This window comes from Hyla sarda, chromosome 2 (genome assembly GCF_029499605.1).
Source record: "Hyla sarda isolate aHylSar1 chromosome 2, aHylSar1.hap1, whole genome shotgun sequence".
In the NCBI taxonomy this organism is placed as follows: Eukaryota; Metazoa; Chordata; class Amphibia; order Anura; family Hylidae; genus Hyla; species Hyla sarda.
The window spans coordinates 64,714,236-64,736,544 of NC_079190.1; the positions used below are offsets into that span (position 1 = coordinate 64,714,236).

The window sequence follows — 22,309 nt, forward strand, 5'->3', positions numbered from 1 at the left end:
TCTAAAACGCTTTTACTGAATATTCTGATTCTGAGATTGTTTTTTCGTGACATATTCTACTTTATTTTGGTTGTAAATTTTCGTCGTTACTTGCATCCTTTTTTGGTGAAAAATCCCAAAATGTCATGAAAATTTAGCATTTTTCTAACTTTGAAGCTCTCTACTTGTAAGGAAAATTGATATTCAAAACATTTTTATTCACAAATACAATATGTCTATTTTATGTTGGCATCATAAAATTTACATATTTTTTACTTTTTGAAAAAATTAGAGGGCTCCAAAGTAGAGAAGCAATTTTCAAAAATGTAATGAAAATTGCAAAATCTGAAGGGACAGATGTTACAGAACTACAACTCCGAGCATGTCTGGGCAGTCTAGGCATGCTGAGAGTTTTCGTTTGGCAACATCTGGAGGGCTACAGTTTGGGCACCACTGTAACAGTGGTCCCCAAACTGTGACCCTCCAGATGTTGCAAAACTACAACTCCCAGCATGCCCAGACAGCCTTTGGCTGTCTGGGCATGCTGGGAGTTGCAGTTTGGCCTTCCTAGTGGTTGCCACAGTAAAGATCACATTACTTTCACTTTCATTGCCCCCCCCCCCCCACGTCGCTTCCCTACCTGAGCCAGGATCCAGCAGTCTGCAGCGACAATCAGCTGTTCCCAGGCATCTTCTCCTGCAGGTACCGACCTCCATCTTCTCCCCATGTTCCCCGCGACATCCAGGGGTGGGCAGGATAGGGGGTTGCCAGTTTTGACCAATGGTAGGGGGTTGGAGAAGATCGCAGCACTGCAACTTCACTCCTACCCTGCAAGATGATCTGGGCTGTCACTGACAGGCCAGATCATCACTATTTTCCGGGCTGATCGGGTCACCAGTGACCCAATCAGCCCGGAATAGCAGAAAATCGCATGTCTGAATTGACATGCGATTTTCTGCGATCGCCGACATGGGGGGAGGGGGCGTTTGCCTCAGATGCCTACTGAACGATTTCAGCAGGAGTCCGGTTTCGTAACCCGCCCGGCGGGATGCGAAATTCCCACGGACGTATGAGTACGTGCCTGGTCCTTAAGACCCAGGGCGCAGGGACGTACTCATACGTGCCTGGTCCTTAAGGGGTTAAAAAAATTAAAATAAAAAAAATAAAAACCCTTTAAAAAGGAAATGTGTTTTTAGAAAATACCCATTTAATACAGATTTATGTTTGCTGTATTTTTAGAGAATTATTTTTTCAATTTCTATTTTAATATCTATATTTAATAAATCCTGAAATCTTGCAATATCTTTTCTGGCCACTAGGTCTAATTAAGCTGAAACTTTCTGTTCTGTACAGATCATTTCCATTGCTTTATTCTTAGGAGTACAGTGAAAGGTGACACCAGCATATAGATAACACTGGATCTGCTACCATTAACAGAAGATCAGTCTCCTCTCTGTAGAATGACCTGACAAGTTCACATAGAATGTCCAGAAGCATCTCCAATTCATCTGAATGTCCATTGGCCCTGCCATAAATCATATCACTAAATGATATTAAAAAACTGCTTAGGCAAGATTTAAAAAAAAAAAAACAAAAACAAAAAAACACTGAATATCCCACGAAGAAACAAACATTCCTTTGCATAGCAAAACAAGATATTTTGTTTTTATGAAACTTTTTTGCAATACATGTAAAGCACAATCGTTGAGACATATGTAAAAGGAGAGATTTTTAATACACATGAATGTATTTTTGCTAAATTTCAGTTGTGTTTAAAAAAACAAACAAACAAAAAAAACGCAACCATTTGAAGACATTTTATGGTCATTAAAAACAACTTTTGACTTGTTGATCAAACATTTTAAAGGTTGTTGATCGCACTGTGTCTTACTCCTGAGACTCGCTGTGGTGATGAGTTATTGCCTGGGGAATGGGGCAACATTGAGCTCCGCTCCTGGAATGGCTGTAATAGCCATCCATTTCTCTATGAAAGTCTATGCAGAGAAACTGATCTCGCAGCCGGTCGGGGAGTTGAGCACAATGCCGCCCGCACCCCTGGCTAATAACTCATGATCAACAACTTTAGATACGTCTGATCGACATGTCAAAAGTTGTTTTTAATGCCAGTAACGCTGTAAAAATTACTCGTACAGCTTGTACAGAATGGTCCTTGAATAGAAGGATTCATCCCCTCATGTGGGCGTCAGACCAGCTGTAATAACGTACAGCCATCGAACGAGTATTCTACCACCAAAGTTTATGAAACACCAGTTTGTTTCATTACACCAAAAAATATTGTCCCTTATCAACGTGGACCTCCCAAGCCAAGTTAATCCCTGAAACCGGATGCTTCTCAGACTCTTTGTTTTTCAATACATCATTCTAAAACCTAGAATGATGTTAATCTAATTTTCTATTGGTATCCAACTTCCAGGCACCAGTGAGATAGCGCGAGCGTATAAAAAGGAGGTCCCTTCCCATCTGCAACCAGCTCCAGAAAGGCACCAGTTTAGATCCTGTATATATAAAAACAAATATTAAGGAATGTAAAATACTTTACAAAGCAAGATGGACTTGACAGATCAAGCAGTGTTCCCCAATGTTTGCCTCTCCAGCTGTTAGGGGATACGTTTTTGTACATTATATACCGTATTTATCGGCGTATAACACGCACCTCCATTTTAACAGGGAAATTTAAGTTAAAAAAAAATTAAATGTAAAATAAATGACTGGCTAAATGCCACATCATCCCCCCCCAACTTAGTTTTCTTCTGCACCTCAGTTTGGTCCCGTCCCCTCCAGTGCCACATCATTCCTCCCCTTTTATCAGTCCCTGTGCCACATTTACCCCTCTCAACGCCACCCCCCATGTCTCATCATCCCCCCCATGTCTCATCATTTCCCCCTATCATAGACCACCACTAGCCATACAGACATTAAGTATTTAGTGCCTCCCCCCACCATCATTTCCACCTGTCTCATCATCCCCCACCCTGTCTCATCATACCCCCCTCATCAATCATCCCCCCACCCTGTCTTATCATGCCCCCATCATTCCCCCCTCATCATTTTCCCGTCTCATAATGTCCCCCATCATTCCCCCCTCATCATCCCCCCACAGTCTCATCATGTCCCCCATCATTCCCCCTCATCATCCCCCCCAACCTGTCTCATAATGTCCCCCATCATTCCCCGCCTCATCATTTCCCCCCCCCCCATCTCATCCCCCCCCTCATCATTTCCCCTTCTCATCATCCCCCCATCATGTTCCTCCTATCCAGTGGCATGCTGGGAGTTGTAGTTTTAGAACATCTGGAGGTCCGCAGGTTGAAGACCACTCTTCCCCTTTCCTTACCTGGCTGCGCTTCGGCTGTCTTGCGGGCTGCAGTCAGTGAAGCAGATGAGTGACGTCCTCTCCCGGCTTCTCTGTGCGGCATCAGGGATGTCACTTTTCGGCGGCAACTACAGGAAATGAAAAGTGACGTCAGTGATGCCGTGCAGAGAAGCCGGCAGAGGACGTCACTCATCTGCTTCACTGACCGCAGCCCGCAAGACCCCCCCCCCCCCCCCCCCCCCCCCCCCCACCTGACCTGCCGAAGTGCAGCCAGGTAAGGAAAATAACAAAACTATAAAAAGCCGGGAAAGGGGGAATGATGAGGGAGGGGGGAGGTAGGGAAAATTAAAAGTAAAACTCACTTGTTTTCTCCCGCACTATCCACAGGTACTGGTGGATAGTGCGGGAGATGCTGATTAAAAGCTAGGGCAGATTTTTTAAAAGTGCGTGTTAAGTTTTAAAAGTGCGTGTTATACACCGATAAATACAGTATCTCCTTTAAGGCTCTTTTACATGGGCAGATTGTTTGGAAAAAGAGCATCCCTACAAAAACTCACTCCTGATAATCCACCTGTGTAAGGGGCAGCAATCAACCGACAAAGCAGTAACTTTTTTTTGTCGGCTTACTTTATGTTTTGCGCTGCCAATAAAATTGTTACTGGTCACACATTGCCCCGCCCTTGTGCGGCCAATAATTATACAGTTTAAGGGCCACATAAACGATCCAGCAGTCATTTGTGCAGCCCAGATGCAGGATAGATCGAGCCTTTTGAGCTCAGCAAACAGTTGTCTATCATTGATTAAAAGAATACAATAAGAACCATAAATAAGAAAAGTCAGCGAGATCTACTTTAATCATGTAATCATAAGATTATGATTCTGCAGAAGCTCTTGGCTTTAGCTATGTATTTACTACAGTACAACAGATCAGCAGTGGATGGTGTATAATTCATCTTACCTTCAATCTCTGTCCAATTTACTGCAATTTCTGCAATCGGGATCTTTAAACATTGAGCTATATATAGCAATTCCACATCAAACGCCCTGCACAAACAGGAGATACAGTATATATTGATCTGAGCTTTACAGGAGCTACTGCAGATGTCATCACTGCTCTGTGCCGAGGCCATTTACAAATCAAGTGGTTTATCTGTTCAGAATAGTCTTCTTATAAAAAGGAAGGTCAACTACATAGATGAGAAGGTCAGCGCACCCTGTGGGCTCACCGTGGCTGCATCACAAGAGCGATCTGTCTAGTGGACAAACAAGCACCATGTAGGCTGCGCAACATAATATACATAAAATTACATTTAAATACAATTTTTTATATTTTTATCTTTATTTGTAAAGATTTTTGTATCCTTTAACTTCAGTTTCGACAATAGACTTTCTGTTCTGTCAAGATCCCTTTCTGGCAGTCTCCCCATTATGATCACAGGCAGGATTAAAGAATGAAAGGTAATATCTACATACAGATAACCCAGGGTGTCCTCTAGTCACATTAGGGGATGTCAAAGCTCACATTTTCCCCCTACTTGCACAATGACCTCAGCACAGGTCATAGAGCATGCCTACAACTATCTCCTACAGGCACTAAATGGGCGAGCTCCAGACTACAGGTTTCTTTGGTCCATGTAGCTGCTGTAAAGCATCTCTCTAAGTGCTGCTAAAGGCAGCCTAGTCAGGATGGCTGCTTCATTATCCTGTGCCGAAAACTGAATAAAAAAATGTATATTTATGTAAAAATGTACAATAAAAAAATAAATAAATAAATAAATAAATAGAACATGTATCTAGATTTAAAGTGTCACTGTCAGAGACGGTAAGGGTCTGAGTGCTCTCACTCCCACTGATCAATGCAAAAAGCTGGGAGAAGGGCTCGGGGGGGGGGGGGGGGGGGGGGGGGGGGGGGGGGGGGGACTAATTTCTTAAAGTTACTCCTTGTGTCAATGTGTTTGCCAACCAGTGTGCCTCCAGCTGTTGCAAAACTACAACTTCCAGCATGCCCAGACAGCCAACGGCTGTCTGGGCATACTGGGAGTTGTAGTTTTGCAACAGCTGGAGCAACCCTGGTTGGGAAACACTAGTCCAAAAACACTTGTCCAAGAACCCACTGGCCTGTGTTCCCACATGATGCTGGGAGTTGTAGTTTTGCAACAGCTGGAGGCACACGGGTTGGGAAACCCAGCCTTATGTAAAATCATGCTAATTGTAAAATGTTATTTTGAAGTAATTATACTATTAGATAATCTTAGGGTTACCTGCATAGAATCCACTGAGACAAGAAGAGCACAGCTGCAGTTACTATATCTAACATAAGATCAGTGTACAGAGCAGGATGTCTGAATACACCAATGTTTAGTTAAAGACTGCAAGTCAACTTCTGGAGACAGAAAGGTTACTAATATTTAGAGAATACTCACACATGCTAATCCCAGAGAAGGGGAATGTTAACAATTTCCTAGTAAAGATAAAAATAAATCTATGAAACTTCGGCTGGCTGTTCAGTCACCCAGTCTGCATGAAGACCCACCATTAGAGAAGCCCCCCCCATCTGGGGCAACTTGTATTATATTAGGTACATGGAGATACCCTAGTAGGATGTTGAGTTTTCAAAAAACTTTTGATATGTCCCAATCACTAGTATGTGTCTGAGTGAGACAGTCTCATAGACTTGCATTATAGGGTTAAGCACTTAGCACAGATATCTCTTGGCTCATTCTAGCCATCGGTCAGGGTTTAAACTCAGCCATATAACAATAGACACTTTTGCAGTGTCCCCATGTTAAAAAAAAAAAAAAGGTCTTAAAAATCCAATCTTGCTCTAAAGGGTTTTATGCGACTTAAAAGGAGTTGTTCAGGAATAGAAAAACAGATAATTTACTTCAAAAACAGCACCACACCTGTTTTCAGGTTGTGTGTGGTATTACAACTTGACTCCATTCTCTACAATAGAAGTGAGTTGCAATACCACACACACATAACCTGGAGACAGGAGTGATGCTGTTTTTTTGGAAGAAATTAGCTCTGTTTTTCTAATCCATGAGGACCCTTTAACCCCTTAAGGACTCAGACCATTTTCCCTCCTCGCCTACAAAAAAAAAATCATAACTCTTTTATATTTTCATCCACTGACTAGTATGAGGGCTTGTTTTTTGCACGACCAGTTGTCCGTTGTAATGACATCACTCACTTTACCATAAAATGTATGGCGCAACCAAAAAAATACTATTTGTGTGGGGAGATTAAAAAGAAAACCGCAATTTAGCAAATTTTGGAAGTTTTCCTTTTCACACTGTACAATTTACGGTAATAATGACATGTGTTATTTATTCTTTGGGTCAATACGATTAAGATGATACCCATGATAATGTACTTTTCTATTACTGTTGCACAAAAAAAAAAAAACATCGCAAACTGTTTAACCAAATTAGTATGTTTAAAATCCCGCTATTTTGAAGAACTATAACTTTTTCATTTTTCCGTATAAGCGGCGGTATGAGGGCTTATTTTTGCGATGTGATCTGTACTTTTTATTGATACCATATTTGCTTATATAAAACTTTTAATACTTTTTTTTATTACTTTTTTTTGGAAGAAAATGTTATGAAAAAAGCAGCCATTTTGGACTTTTTTAATTTTTTTAAACGTTCACGCCGTTCACCGTACAGTATCATTCACATTTTATTTTAATAGTTGGGATATTTACACATGCAGCGATACCAAATATGTATATAACATTTTTTTTTATTCACACTTTTGGGGGGTGAAATAGGGAAAATGGGACAATTTACATTTTTATTGGGGGAAGGGGTTTCATTTTTTTTTTTTACTTTTATTTTTACACTTTAATAGTCTATTTATTCGATTGCTAATACTGTTCAGTGCTATGCATAGGACATAGCACTGATCAGTATTATCGGTCATCTTCTGCTCTGGTCTGCTCAATCAGAGCAGAAGACCCGTGGAAGGCAGTAGAGGCAGGTGAGGGGCCCTCCGGCTGCCATGCTGGATGATCGGATCGCTGCGGGTGATCCGATCATCCATTCAAAGTACCGCGATGCTGCAGATGCTGTGATCTGTATTGAAAACGGCATCTGAGGGGTTAATGGCGGACATCCGCGCAATGGCGGACATCCGCGCGGACATCCGCGCAATCGCACATGTCCACCATTAAGGGCAGGTCCCTGGCTGCTATCAGCTCATGACGCTAGCATCGCTCCGATGCTCGTGGTTACGCACAGGACGTAAATGAACGTCCTGGTGCGTTAAGTACCAGCTCACCAGGACATATATTTACGTCCTGCGTCGTTAAGGGGTTAAAGGAAATCTGTAGTGATATCCCTTATCCTGTCGATAGGGGATAAGTGTTATAAGTGTCTGATTGTGTGGGGTCCGAACGCTGGGACTCCCCGCAATCTCCTGCACAGGGCCCCGTCTCTACCACAGCTCCCTGTGCAGGAGGTGGTCGGCTACAGAAGGACGCCACGGCCGACACGCCCCCTCCATGTATCTCTTAGTGAGCTCGACGACACACGGATTAGCCGACGCACAGCGGGGCAATGCCAGGGCCCCGTACGAGAGATCAAACACTTATTCCCTATCCTATGGATATGGGATAAGTTTATTTCACAGCAGATCTCCATTAAATATTGATGGACTTTTCTCCCAGCATCCCCACAATCAGCTAACCGAGGAGACCATGGGGAGATCAGTCCCATTCAAGTGATTGGCACTGGACTACAAGGACACAAGGAACAGCAGTTACCAAATGTATAGCACCAGCTATTAAAAAAAAAAAAAAAAAAAAAAAAACACAAGGCCAAAGCAGTTACAGAATGCCACCGAAATCTCAATCTGAGCATCAGTTGGGGTGCAGAGTTGGATGGGATACTGGCCTACCCTTAAGGCAATTTTCCTAGAAATTAAATTTAAATGACCTGTCCTAATAGGTGTTAAAACATTTAAGACCGAACTAAGGAGACTGGCACAAATGATATAATATTTGAAAATAGGAGAACTTACCAACGATCAACATGAAGGGCCGTAAACGTGCGAGCAGCAGCTTCTCTTGTAAACAGCTTGAATCCACACTGTGTGTCCCTAACCCCCCGAACACACAAGAACCAGACCAGGGAATGGAAGCCATACATGAGAAAGGTTCTGAAGACAGAGCGCTGGGGAATAAATGTGGATAATATTAGCAGGATAATCACTTGTCTTGTAGATTTATAGCTTGACTAGCTCAGTACGCAGCGTTGCCCGGTCTTGCTAACTAAGGCTTCATTTACACTATAAAGTTGCTCCGTTGTAAATGGACGTTAATGGCTTTATTTCCCCTCCCTACTTTGGCTGCCATTAACGTCCATTATTGTAACGGAGCATAACGGGAGTTAACGGGCAAAAATTATCACATTCACTTGAATGGGATTCCTCTAACGTCCGTTATAAGTCCCGTTATTGCAGCCAAGGATAGCGGGAGAAAAAGACATGTCATGCACAAATTGTTCTCCAGACATCACTTACCGGGCGAAGACGTTAGTATGAAAGGAGCCTAAACCTTGTGGAAGAGGGAAAGCCTTCTATCCTCATAACCCCACCTCATATCCTGTCCTAATATACCGACCTCATATCGTGATCTCATAATCCCACCTCATATCCCTTGCTAGAAAGCCAGACCGACACATTCACCTGAAGACATGGAGCTTGTGTAGTAAGGTACCCAAAGTCCCATAGACTTGCACTGGATTTCAGACAAAAACCCCGACCCTTGCAAAAGGATAGGGGATAAGATGTCTGATCGCAGGGGGGCGCCGCTGGAAACCCCTGCAATCTCCCTGCAGCAGCCTGCATTCTATGCGTAGCTGCTTCTGCAGTTTCGGAAACCGCCGGGCTTCCGAGATGGGGACATGACATCACGCCACGCCCCCTCCATTCACTTCTATGGTAGGGGCCGTAACGCCCCCGCCCATAGACATGAATGGAGGGGGCGTGGCGTGATGTCACGTCCCAGTCTCGGAAGCCCGGTGGTTTCCGAAACTGCAGATGCAGCTATGCATAGAATTCAGGCTACTGCAGGGAGATTGTGGGGAGGTCTCAGCAGCGGGCCCCCCCACGATCAGACATCTTATCCCCTATCCTTTTGATAGGGGATAAGATGTTTTTGCCCGGAATACCCCTTTCATTTAACTATCCTATATCTTTAGTTGACATATAAGCAACATATACCAAGTTTCATCAAATATCTTCAGCCGTCTGGCTGCCCAAACCACAGACTGCTCAGATCCTGACAGACTCCATGATCACGAACAACCACAATTTAATCTGAAACACTGTGTGCGTTTCCAGAGGAAAAAGTAGTTTTAAACTGAGTCATGGAAAATGGGGGCAGGGGGTCCAGCAGGTGGTCTCACTAGCGTCCCCTTGCCCAGTTTCACTGATAGGTCTTGGGCCATTACTCACCAGCTTTAGAAAAAAAAAAAAAACAAGAGCTGCTATAAACAGCTGCAACATATTACTTTGATCAGGAATGATACCATTAACATTATCAAAGCAGTTACCCCAAGGTTATAACATATTACCAAACCTCCAAATAGGTGACGTGTAACTAATGAGTGGGGCTCTGACCACTGGAACTTCTATAAGAATGGAGGTCCCCCGAGTGAGTGGAGGCAGGCATGCTCAACTGCTACTATGCAATTTCAGAGGATAAGTGATAATCTTTGGAGAACCTCTTTAATAGCTGAGCTGGATACAGATGCTGACCTTTGCTATAGACTCCTTCTCCAGATGAGCTCGTGATCCGCATGATATTGCCAGGTTATCCTGGTGCACGGAAAAAAGCAGACGACATTTTATCACTTGGGAAAATTATATCCAGTTCAGACACAAAACTACATGTGTATCAGACTCTTGCACAAAGTAAAGCCACAGGCACAGACTTGGTACTGCAATATACCCCTAAAGAATTATATCAAGCTTCTAAAATAAAATACTGTACCTGTATAATAATACAAAGCGCTGCAGACCTTGAATGTAAACTCTAGCTGGATATTTGTGTGTTAACATGGGCCTAACATTTAGAGTTGGAGCTTAAACTGATTACCGCAGTGTATTCCAACCTGGATGCCCTGATTGGTAAACACTGAATTACGAGTTCAATAGGAGGTGTGTAAAATTTTTCAGTAAACTGCCCCTAGTGGTGGCTTCATGCATTAACCCTGTCGGTCTTTAACCCCTTAAGGATGCAGCCCATTTGGGCCTTAAAAGTGGTTCTCCCTTGTTTATACAGTTTTTTGTTATTATGTTTGTGTGTTATGTGTGTATAAGTATGTGTTTTTTTATGTGTGTTGTGATTATGTATATAGGTATTTTCTTACCTTTTGTGAAGATCCGGAAGCTGGCCCCTTTTTCTTCCACTGGCATGCTGTGCACCTTATGTTGTGTTCGGTAAGTGGGATGTCGGGGGGTGTGCTCTTGCTTCTGTCCTTCCTATCTTCTGACGTCCGAGGCAAATCTTTTCTTCCTGTTTCTTCCGTGGCTCAGCGACGAATCTGCGGCCTCTTCCGGCGCATGCGCATGTAAGTTTGTTTGTTTTTACCAATAAAGTTGTTGTTTTTTTTAAATTGACAAACTGCGCATGCGCGAGTACGCAAGTGCTACGCTAACAGCGTAGCGTGCGTTAGGTCTACGCTAATAGCGTAGCTTCGTGCAAGCGCAGACAGTTTGTCAATTAGACAAAAAAACTGTATTGGTAAAAAAAAAACTACCTGCGCATGCGCCGGAAGAGGCCGCAGATTCTTCGCTGAGCTACGGAAGAAACAGGAAGAAAAGATTTGCCTCGGACGTCAGAAGATAGGAAGGACAGAAGCAAGAACACACCCCCCGACATCCCACTTACCGAACACAACATGGCGGAGGCCGAGGTGCACAGCAAGCAAGTGGAAGAAAAAGGGTCCAGCTTCCGGATCTTCACAAAAGGTAAGAAAATACATATATACATAATCACAACACATACAAAAACACATACTTATACACACATAACACACAAACATAATAACAAAAAACAGTATAAACAAGGGAGAACCCCTTTAAGGAGCTATTTAGTTTTTTCACATTCACGCTGTTCACCGTACGGTATCATTAACATTTTATTTTAATAGTTCAAATATTTACGCACGCGGCGATACCATATATGTATATAAAATTTTTATATTATTATTATTATTTTATTTTTATTTTTTTTACACTTTTTGGGGGTGAAATAGGGAAAATGGGACAATTTACGTTTTTATTGGGGGAGGGGGTTTTTCAAAAATTTTTTTACTTTTATTTTTAGTCTTTAATAGTCCCCATGGGGGACTATTTATATCAATCATTCGATTGCTAATCCTGTTCAGTGCTATGTATAGGACATATCACTGATCAGGGTTATCGGTCATCTTCTGCTCTGGTCTGCGGGAAGGCAGATCAGAACAGAAGACTCCCGGAAGGCAGCGGAGCCAGGTGAGGGGACCTCCGTCTGCCGTGCTGGATGATCGGATCGCCGCGGCAGCGCTCCTGACGATCCGATCATCCATTTAAGTGACCGCAATGCTGCAGATGCCGTGATCTGTATTGATCACGGCATCTGAGGGGTTAATGGTGGACATCTGCGGGATCGCGGATGTCTGCCATTACCGACTGGTCCCTGGCTGTGATCAACAGCCGGGACCTGCCGCGCATGATCCGGGGCATCGCTCTGATGCCCACGGTTATGCTTAGGACGTAAATGTACGTCCTGGTGCGGTAAGTACCACCTCACCAGGATGTACATTTACGTCCTTCGTCGTTAAAGGGGTACTCAGTTTTTTTTTTTTTATGAACTGGTGCCAGAAAGTTAAACAGATTTGTAAATTACTTCTATTTAAAAATCTGTACCCTTCCTGTAATTTTTAGCAGCTGTATGCTACAGAGGAAATTCTGTTCTTTTTGAATTTCTTTTTTATCTTGTCCACAGTGATCTCTGCTGACACCCGATGTCCGTATCAGGAACTGTCCAGAGCAGGAGAAAATCCCCATAGCAAACCTATGCTGCTCTAGACAGTTCGTGACATTGACAGAGATGTCAGCAGAGAGACTGGACAAGACAAAAAAGAAATAAAAAAAGAACAGAATTTCCTTGGTAGCATACAGCTGCTAAAAAGCTGCTAAAGATATTTGTTAACTTTCTGGCACCAGTTCACTTATAAAGACCTAAACAAAAAATTTTTTCCACCGGAGTACCCCTTTAATCTAAGAATGCAGGCAACGCAGTTGAGTTCGACAGGGCTGGAGCAGAAGCGTATTTACTACTAAGCCAACAAGGCCCAGGCCTAGGGCATTAGTTCAAAGAAAGGGGGAGGAATCAGGAGGAAGGAAGGGGAAGTTTTAAACTTGTGCTCATCGCAGCCTTCGCTCTTCCTCTGGACACCCAGCTTGCCTTCACTCCCTCTTACATATCATCTAACTTTCTCTGCGGTAAGATCTCGGAGGTAAGATCTGCCCCTTTGAGCAGGCGATTGGAGGCCCCTTGTGGTGTGGGGGGCAGAGGGCAGGAGGAAGGTTTTGTTTTGCCTGGGCATATTCTCCTGGAGTACCCCTTAAATGCCATTCTTCACCAGTTTCAATGTACATATATAGCTCTGTGTATCTACACCACACTGTATGCATCCTAGATACACCACAGAGGAGATTATCAAAACCGTGTAGATAAAAAAAAAAAATAATAATTGCTAAGTTACCCATAGGAACCAATCGGATTGCTTCTTTCATTTTTCAGAGGCCTTTTTAAAAATTAAAGAAGAAATCATATTGGTTACTATAAGTACCTGCACATGTTTTAATAAATCTCCTCCATGTCATGTCTGTCTGTATTATGTAACCTCACCTGGTCTTGCCACCAATAGAGTGCATTTTTTATTGTGGCCAGCCATTGCTAGTGCACAGCTGTGTGGGGCACAATTCATGATGGAGGGGAATGCCACATCATGAACCAACAGCACAAAACCAACATACAACACTGGTCTGGAGGTGCTGCTGAACTGGAAGTGTACTTTAGGGAAAATGTGTAAATTTTACACTACAGATAAAAAAGTTAAATATGCTTCATCAGTTCCTACAGCTTATGTAACTGCACTCAAAGTGCGGCATCTTTGTAACATACACACCTGGGATCACAGTTTGTTGACTACATATATAATAAAAGCATATTTGTATACGCATGGCTATACCAAAAGCACTGACAACCTGCAAGATCTTGGTTCATGGATGTAAAGACGCAGCTGTAGACCTTGTCACCACAATTGTGCAGTAAACAGAATGCTTCCTAAATGTGAACTGTAAGGACAATGGATGTCTTACTGGCCAGGGTTTCAGGCTGTTTAGTCCAGCTTCCACATGTTCTAGATCTGCAAACTTTGTAGCTCCATCTGCATCGGCCATTAATATAGTTTTTCCCCTTGATGAAAGAACTCCCTGCAAAATAAGAATGTAAACTGCTCATGGTAACACAACTATTACTGTATTGACGCCCCCCAAGTATTAAACTTTGACCACATGACTTACAGCAAGATAGTTAAACTACATAACATGTTTCTTAATGGAACCCCCACCCAGTTCTCAAGGTATGTGGTTTTACTATTTGGTTTACTATCTGCGGTTTTCAGTGAATAGTCAGATGGGTGGGAACTTTATTCCTTATTGTGAATACTAGGGGATGTTATTAGGGATGTGAATCATGTTCAAGGGGTGCAAATATGAAGCTTCTAACCACACTCCTACTAAAGGGGTGCGATTATAAGCTTTATATTTGCACCCCTTGAACATGATTCACGTCCCTAATAACACTCACTGGTATTCACAATAAGGAATATCGTTATATTAACACACACATTATAATATTTATATATAGATATATATATCTCTTTGAAAGACTGAAAAAAAAAAAAAAGGCACCCATGCAGTGCAGCCTTATATCCTTTAACGTTATCCGGACTGCCAGATTTAGGCTAAGGATAAATCCATGGATCTACAACCTTCTCTAGGAAATCTAGACACGTCCCTTACAATGCCTTCCCTTATAGTACCTAAAATCTGATTTCAACTGGTTAAAAACTACAGAAAATACACATAAGCGCACCATCCGGACAGCTCCACCTTTGCCTCGATTCTTCACTAGTGTCAACACCCGAACTTTATCACTTCCATATTTCTTGGAATAGTTCAAGGCGACCTGAACGGAATATGGAAAACAACAAGATAAAAATACATTAAGAAAAAACAGACTGTCAAGTCAACAAGTCAAAGCCAACACTAGTACAAAATAAATCTAATTAAATCACTGTCAGGACTAACTACACAAATAAAAAAGGGGAAACATTTATTCTGTACACTTACTCTTTACCATTACTAAAATCAGCCAAACAACAATGCACAGTAAAGAGACTGGAGACGGGGATCTGTGGCTGGAAACAGGTCATCTAGTCCTTCTCTATTGTTCAGATAATGATTTACACTCTTCACAAGAGCAATTTTTTATGTACTATGAAAACAAATGTGTCAACTATAGGTTTAACTAACTACCCTTTAAAATGTAATTTAACAAGTCTCTATGACGTGAAAAGTTCAGGCTCCCCCCACCATCTCCACTTCACTCCCTGGCTCGCTGCGTTCTCCGTCTAGTTGTAGTAGAAGGGCTCCTAGACTTATAATGTCCTGCAACTGGATAGAGATTGCAGCAAGCTGGGGAGTGAAGAACTCAGAAATGTACTCCCCCTGCTTGTTCTAATGATTGGTGGGGGGGACTGAACACGCAGACCCCAACTGATCAAATCTTTTTACATGTCTCTGTGACATGGCAAAAGAGTTAGTTAAATGACAGGAACACTGGGGGAAATTTATCAAAACCTGTCCAAAAGAAAATTTGAAAAATGAAATAAGCGATCTGATTGGTTGCTATGTGCAACTCAGCAACTTTTCCTCTGGACAGGTTTTGATACATCTCCCCCACTAATTTTAGCTAGGCTGGGTTCACACCACATTTTTGCAATACAGTATGGAACCGTATTGAAAACCGTATGCATTGACTCTCCATTGAAAACCGTATGCCAAAAGATACATCGGTTGTGTCTGTTTTGCATCCTGTACGGTTTAGTCATTTTTTTTCCCGTACCCAAAACCACGGTTTCCCATACCACGGTTTTTGGTCCGGGTATACTTTTTTTTTTAACATGGGAGTCAATGGGAACCGTATGTGTGTACGGTTCCATACGGTTTTCACCATGTGGTTTTTTACTTAAAATTCCAAGAAAAAAAAACTGTGCAAAAGTGAAACTTTATCCATAATGGTGTGAAGTGCTAAAAATGTATAAGTTTTTTCCTTAAAAAAACAAACAGATGCAACCGGACATCATTTTTCAAACCGTGTACGGATTAAGTTTTGTACACATGTTTTGATACAGTTTAGTCAGGTTTTGAGGAATGCGTTTTTTTAATCAAAAACCTGATGATACGGGAACTGTATTGAAACGTGGTGTGAACCCAGCCTTAAAGATTAGCTCCCACCATATTTTTTTTTCCCCCTTCTGTCCCTGCCTATTGCCCATCTATCCCTAACCCCCTTCCTGCCTTTACATTTTTTTTCACTATCTGAGAAATGGCTTTTTGTCTGCCTGGTAGTGTGCTCACTTACCAGGCAGACTTCCCCAGCAGGCGCAACGTCACTAATGCCTGCTGGGGGGGCCGAGTTCCACACTTAGTTCACCTATACAGGGTGCCTCCAGCTGTTTCACAACTACAACTCCCAGCTTGCCCTGACATCTATTGGCTGTCAGGGCATGCTGGAAGTTGTAGTGGTGAAACAACTGGAGGCACCCTGTGTTGAAAACAATAACTTTGATAGGGCCATGGCTGCGGCACTACCCCAAACCCCGCTCTCCCTCCCCCCCTGTTGAAAACAATAGTTTTGTTATATCCGCTCGCTACCCCGCTATCCCCCCCCCCCCCCCCCCCGCAGAAAGCCATACCCGAGTGCAGAGCAGCAGCAGCGGCACGTATATATGCCGGGAGGCGGGGCCGGCATGTAAGGCAGGCAGGGAGCGAGCGCAGGCTGAATGAATTAGGACCGATTGCCCGGCCGGCATCGGTCCGATTTCAAGTGCGACTTCCTGCAGCCGGCCACTAGGAGGGAGACCCCTAGTGGCCGTTTTTCAAAATTGAAATAAACTATTTTTATGAAAATACAATTAATGGGTTTACTTACATAAGTACTACAACATATCAAAAAAAAAGTTTGGTGATAGTGCCCATTTAAATAGGCTTGGGGCTCAACATGGACATGCACCTTCAGCCAAAGTGGTCCTTAAAATGTGATGCCCTTTACTGCAGTCCCTTTTAGAGAACATAATGACAAGCAATATATATATTATATACACACACAGCGATCAACCATAACATGGAAGGTTCATCACAGAGTTGTGACAACCGCAAGTGGCTAAAACTACAAACACATGAGATGGGCTTTATAATAACTTGTTATTCTTTGGCTCCACAATTTTGCTAACAATACTGCATAGGTACTAATAGGATTTAGATTAGATTTCATCTTGGTATAACCTATCACTTATTCACAGAAAAAGGAATAACTATCAATGGGGGTCCAACTGCAGAGACCATTCACGATAACTGGTCCCTTGAATTGAGTGGAAGTCAAACCGTTTTATTCACTCTCTATGGAACTAACAGAGTACAGCACTTTTATCTTCATTTCTCCCATATCAAGTAAATAGAGTGGCAGCCCTCATAGTCGAGTGCTGTTTCCTTTACACAGGGGGAAGAGGACCCACTGTTCTTGTGATTAGTGGGGGTTTAGACCAATCAGAAACTCATCTATTTTGTGGATAGGGGTAAGGTTTTAATCTTGATGTACAGGTGAAACTCAAAAAATTTGAATATTGTGCCAAGTTCATTTATTTCAGTAATGCAACTTAAAAGGTGAAACTAATATATAAGAGACTCATTACATGCAAAGCAAGATAGTTCAAGCCGTGATTTGTCATAATTGTGATGATTATGGCTTACAGCTCATGAAAACCCCAAAAGCGCCCCCTCAATTACTATGATTTGGGGAGCCATGTCATCTGCTGGTGTTGGTCCACTGTGCTTCATTAAGTCCAGGGTCAACGCATCCGTCTACCAGGAGATTTTGGAGAACTTCATGCTTTCTTTCCTTTTAAGTTGCATTAATGAAATATAATGAAATTTTGCACGATATTCTAATTTTTCGAGTTTCACCTGTTATCCCTAATATTATGGCTGATCGCCTTATGTATTATTTGAATTGCTCTCCTTTTAAACACTGTATTTTTGTAACTAAGCAGGGAAGCCAATTGTCACAATGTATTGATTCTCTAAACACAGTAACAAAACGATTCTCTCTCCTCCCTTAAAGGGGTACTCCGCTGCTCAGCGTTTGGAACAAACTGTTCCAAGTGCTGGAGCCGGTGACGGGAGCTTGTGATGTCATAGCCCTGCCCCCTTATGACGTCACACCCCGCCTCCTTAATGCAAGTCTATGGGAGGGTGCGTGACGGCTGTCACAAGAAACTACATGCTAAGACTATTTCAGCACATATCATGGAGTACAAAATTAAACGAAAACTGTCTGCTTGCTCCCCCACAATAACCAGCGGTACTGGCTGGTAGTGCGGGGGACACTGATCAGTTTGAAGCTTACCGTGCCCGGATACGCCATGCCGTTCGGCCGTAATCTTCTATTTTCGGTATATGCTAATTAGGTGCTAACTTGCACCGGCCAGGCTAACTGCCACTCTGACGTCAGCGTTTCTGGCCGCAGCGCCGCCCAGTTTATCAATATTCCTCCCCTCCCTCCGCCTCTCTCTTCATTACAGAGGGAGGGGAGGAATATTGATGAGCTGGGCGGCGCTGCGGCCAGAAACGCTGACATGCCGTGAACCTGCTGTGTATGACGCGAGCACTGCTCCGATGCTCACGGTCATACACAGGAAGTAAATGTACGTCTTGGTGCGCTAAGTACCGCCACACCAGGACGTACATTTACGTGGTCTTTAATGGGTTATTTTATTCATATGATGCCGCCTACATAAGCAATGCAAGAGATATCCTGCAAATAAATGCCATCATCTGCATGAGCAAAATAATGGAGGTTAGCCCACGGTTTAATGTTATCACCTATGCACAGAATACATGATAACTAGCCAGAGCCCCCACTGATCACAGGAACAGAGGCCTATCACCCCAAATGAATAGAGGAAAACAAAAAATGAGTAGATGTAAAAATTCCATATTTCAGAATAAAGAAGAGCTGTAAGACCAGATGTTGGATGACTACAGTATGTTACATTTATGGTGATATTATAGATTTTACCTGTGTTGTTTTATCAGAACTTCCATCATCTACAACGATGACCTCGTATTTAAAGGATGGATGCTGCATCTGCACAAAAGTAAAATAAACAGTAATACATTTTATTTCCTGAGGGTTACAGAACTATTAAAAATTCTATGTCGCTCACATTACTAAAATCATTACAGAATGATGACCCCTTCAGTAACAATCACAGCTAATAAAAGATATTGCCGAATAGCTGCAGAGCCTGTGTGCAAGTGATTTCTCACACACTACCTGCATAGCACTCATTTTCCTCATGAGGCGCAGAGAAGTGGGGCTAGGCAAGTGTAGGGTTTTCTCTCCCGGGCCCCAGCAGGATTTACCTTTTTGCAAAGTAATTGATGCAGTACACAAGTGTGTCCTAACCCAAAGGGTCTCTCTGGAGAGCAGCTGTAGCTTTTTAGTTAAATTTGGGAAAATCTCACTACCAAAAGTCTTGGGCCACATTCACACAGCAGTATTTAGCAAAACTATTTGTAAGGTAAAACCAAAGGATGGTCCTCTGTGTAGGTTCCACACTTAGTTTTAGATTAGGGCTTATTTACATCCTGTTTGTTGCCTCCATGACATGTATACGTAAGCAATCCATCAACATAGGATGCCTACATACATGTATGCATTGACCTTAAAGGGGTACTCCGGTGGCAAACTTTTTTTTTATTTATTTATTTATTTATTTTATTCAACTGGTGCCAGAAAGTTAAACAGATTTGTAAATTACTTCTATTAAAAAAATCTTAATCCTTTCAGTACTTATTAGCTGCTGAATACTACAGAGGAAATTCTTTTCTTTTTGGAACACAAAGCTCTCTGCTGACATCATGACCACAGTGCTCTCTGCTGACACCTCTGTCCATTTTAAGAACTGTCCAGAGTAGGAGAAAATCCCCATATATGCTGCTCTGGACAGTTACTAAAATGGACAGAGATGTCAGCAGAGAGCACTGTGGTCATGATGTCAGCTGAGAGCACTGTGTTCCAAAAAGAAAATAATTTCCTCTGTAGTATTCAGCAGCTAATAAGTACTGGAAGGATTAAGATTTTTTTAATGGAAGTAATTTACAAATCTGTTTAACTTTCTGACACCAGTTGATTTAAAAAAATAAATAAATAAAGTTTTCCACCGAAGTACCCCTTTAAAGAGTACCTGTCACCAAATACTCCCTCCCAGGTACTACATTCCCCCCACCCAGATAAAATAAAGTCTGGGGGAGGTTATTTAAAATTTTCTTTTCCCCTTTTGGCCCTTTCTTCGGCTCACTGTTTGTGAGTTACGGCAGTCGAGAGGGGGTGTTCCCCGGCAGACACAACGTCGTCTGAAGCCCAGCAGGGGTGAACATCCGGATGAAAATTTTAAACAGAAGTAGATCAGAAAGATTTCTTTTAAAGGGAATGTGTCACCATTTTTTTTTTTTTAATGAATAAAATTATTCTATCAAGATAAAGCATTTCCTTTATGTATTTCGTTTTAGGACAATGTAGTTTTAATGTTATTTATTAATAAAGTGTGTACTGGGGGCTACCATTACTGTAGCCTCTTTGTGGTGTGCCACTTCACAACACCTACAGAGTTGCTTTATGGCAGGCACAGGGCATAAGAAAGTTAAGACTGAGAGTGTCTCATAGAAAAGCATTGAGTGCTTACTGCACATGTGCATAGCACAGGCTAATATTATTAGTTTATTAAAAGTTTATTTTTATTACCGTGCCCATTTAAGGCCTGAACATCGTCAACTGGTGACTAGATTTGGGCAAATTTCCTGCACATATATGTATCTACTCAAGGGGAATTCAAATACATTAAAAAAAAAAAAAAAAAACAGACATGGTCGCACATCCACAACATGAACAATGATCTAATGCTTCTCAGCAATATTCATTAAACTAATAGGTCGTTAGTGTACTTTATGATCATGAAGTACAAGCCCGCTAGCCACTTGTAAGTAGCGGGTCCCTAACAACCCCAGCATAAAATGGTGCAGCACTGAGCGGCGACCACCACTGCCGCAACACCAGTGCCTACAGGGGGAACGACCCACTGGCAGAGCAGCTGCAATGTTGTCCAAACCAGACCCTGGGCTGCGCCTCTCCTCAGACATGGCACCACGGCAGGAATGGATGCTGCACAGTGCAGCACCAGTGTGAACAAGTGTAAAAGCTCACTTACCATGTGCTCTTGTTCTGGGAGTCTGCCAGAAAGATTAGGGCCCTATGCAGCTTCCTGCCAATTAATATAGGCCTGGGCTGAGGGTTAGGGGCAGAGTGCTGACCAAGGTGAGCTGCACTTTTGAGTCTGCATAAATGAACAAACACACATGGGAAATAACCCGAACTTTGTCACTAGTTGACTACTTTATGTGTTACAAATACTTCTGCAAAATACTGCTCTGTGAAAAAGGCCTTATGATGAAAATACTGCTGGCCCCTCACATAATAGTGTTTGAGAACCAAATAAATAATAATAATAATATTAAGCTGATCCACTAGACATCTCTGGGCCCAGGGAAAGTGCAGATCTATAGACACAGGCAGGTAGAATAAATTCTTAAAGGGGTGCTCCGGTGGAAAACTTTATTTATTTATTTATTTTTTAAATCAACTGGTGCCAGAAAGTTAAACAGATTTGTAAATGAATCTTGATAGAAGAAATGAAGAAAAAGTCGGCAACTCACCAGCGCTGGTTCATGTGAGGTTTTCCTTTATTGTGGCATATTCACAAGCAATTGCAGGGGAGAGACAGACAAGTGGGGGGGTACAGATGGGCAACGGAACCGTTTCACACGATGGTCGTGCTTCTTCGGGCCTCAGTTGCAGAGTGGAACATAGGGTCATTAAATACAGGTAAGTAACTCTGTTCAACCTATCCACAATGACTACGTGTATCGTGATGTCATAAAGGGGTGGTAACCATACAAGGTACTGACCGGTCTTAATAAGACTAATTAAAAGACATAAAAAAGTGCAAAAATTAAAAACAAGGGGCCAAATCGACCTTATCATTAAGGCCCAAAGGTCCTCAAGCGTCCGTTTTTAATATCCAATAGGTCTCTCTTTGTAAGAGAAACCTATATAAGGAGATGCCAGGTTTGGGCTCCACCTTCTCCAGGCCTGCGAATGTCAATACCTCAGGGTTTGCTCCGTGGGCTTCAACAACATGACTGATCAGACGTGGGGCTCCCTTACGGGTACGTAGTGAATACATGTGTTCTCTGACACCGTTAAACAACTGTCTGATAGTTTTGCCGATATAAAAATAGCCACACGGGCAAAATATGACGTATACGAGGAACTTGGATCTACAGGTAATAAGTGAACTCACTGTGTGCATATAACCACCTAGACACATATATTTCTGTTTTGTATTGTGCTTACAGAAATTACAGTTATTGTATGGGTAGTTCCCTATTGGGGCTGCACTCTTTAACCACGACTCATTTTTCTTTTCATTCTTCTTCCTTTTTAGTATATCTCCTAATGTCACATTCTTTTTGTAAGTAATCAAGGGCTTCCTCATTGCGACTTTATTTAGTGTCTCATCATTCTCTATA

At 42.4% G+C, this 22,309-nt stretch overlaps 1 protein-coding gene across 2 annotated transcripts in view; it reads right to left on the reverse strand.

Moving 5' to 3' along the window:
• Positions 1 to 1,166: 1,166 nt before the first annotated feature.
• ALG5 (ALG5 dolichyl-phosphate beta-glucosyltransferase) overlaps positions 1,167 to 22,309 on the reverse strand; it is a 30,932-nt gene continuing 9,789 nt past the window's right edge. The window contains exons 4-10 of one of the 2 annotated variants that reach the window (XM_056561943.1): positions 18,738 to 18,806; positions 14,472 to 14,564; positions 13,694 to 13,807; positions 10,079 to 10,138; positions 8,339 to 8,490; positions 4,272 to 4,357; positions 1,167 to 2,495 (exon numbers count right to left, since the gene is read on the reverse strand). In XM_056561943.1, the coding sequence (XP_056417918.1) occupies positions 2,380 to 2,495; positions 4,272 to 4,357; positions 8,339 to 8,490; positions 10,079 to 10,138; positions 13,694 to 13,807; positions 14,472 to 14,564; positions 18,738 to 18,806 (690 nt within the window). In that variant the 3' untranslated portion in view covers positions 1,167 to 2,379. Of the gene's footprint in view, positions 2,496 to 3,344; positions 3,442 to 4,271; positions 4,358 to 8,338; positions 8,491 to 10,078; positions 10,139 to 13,693; positions 13,808 to 14,471; positions 14,565 to 18,737; positions 18,807 to 22,309 lie in introns of those variants that run through there. The other variant, XM_056561944.1, reaches the window with a different exon arrangement.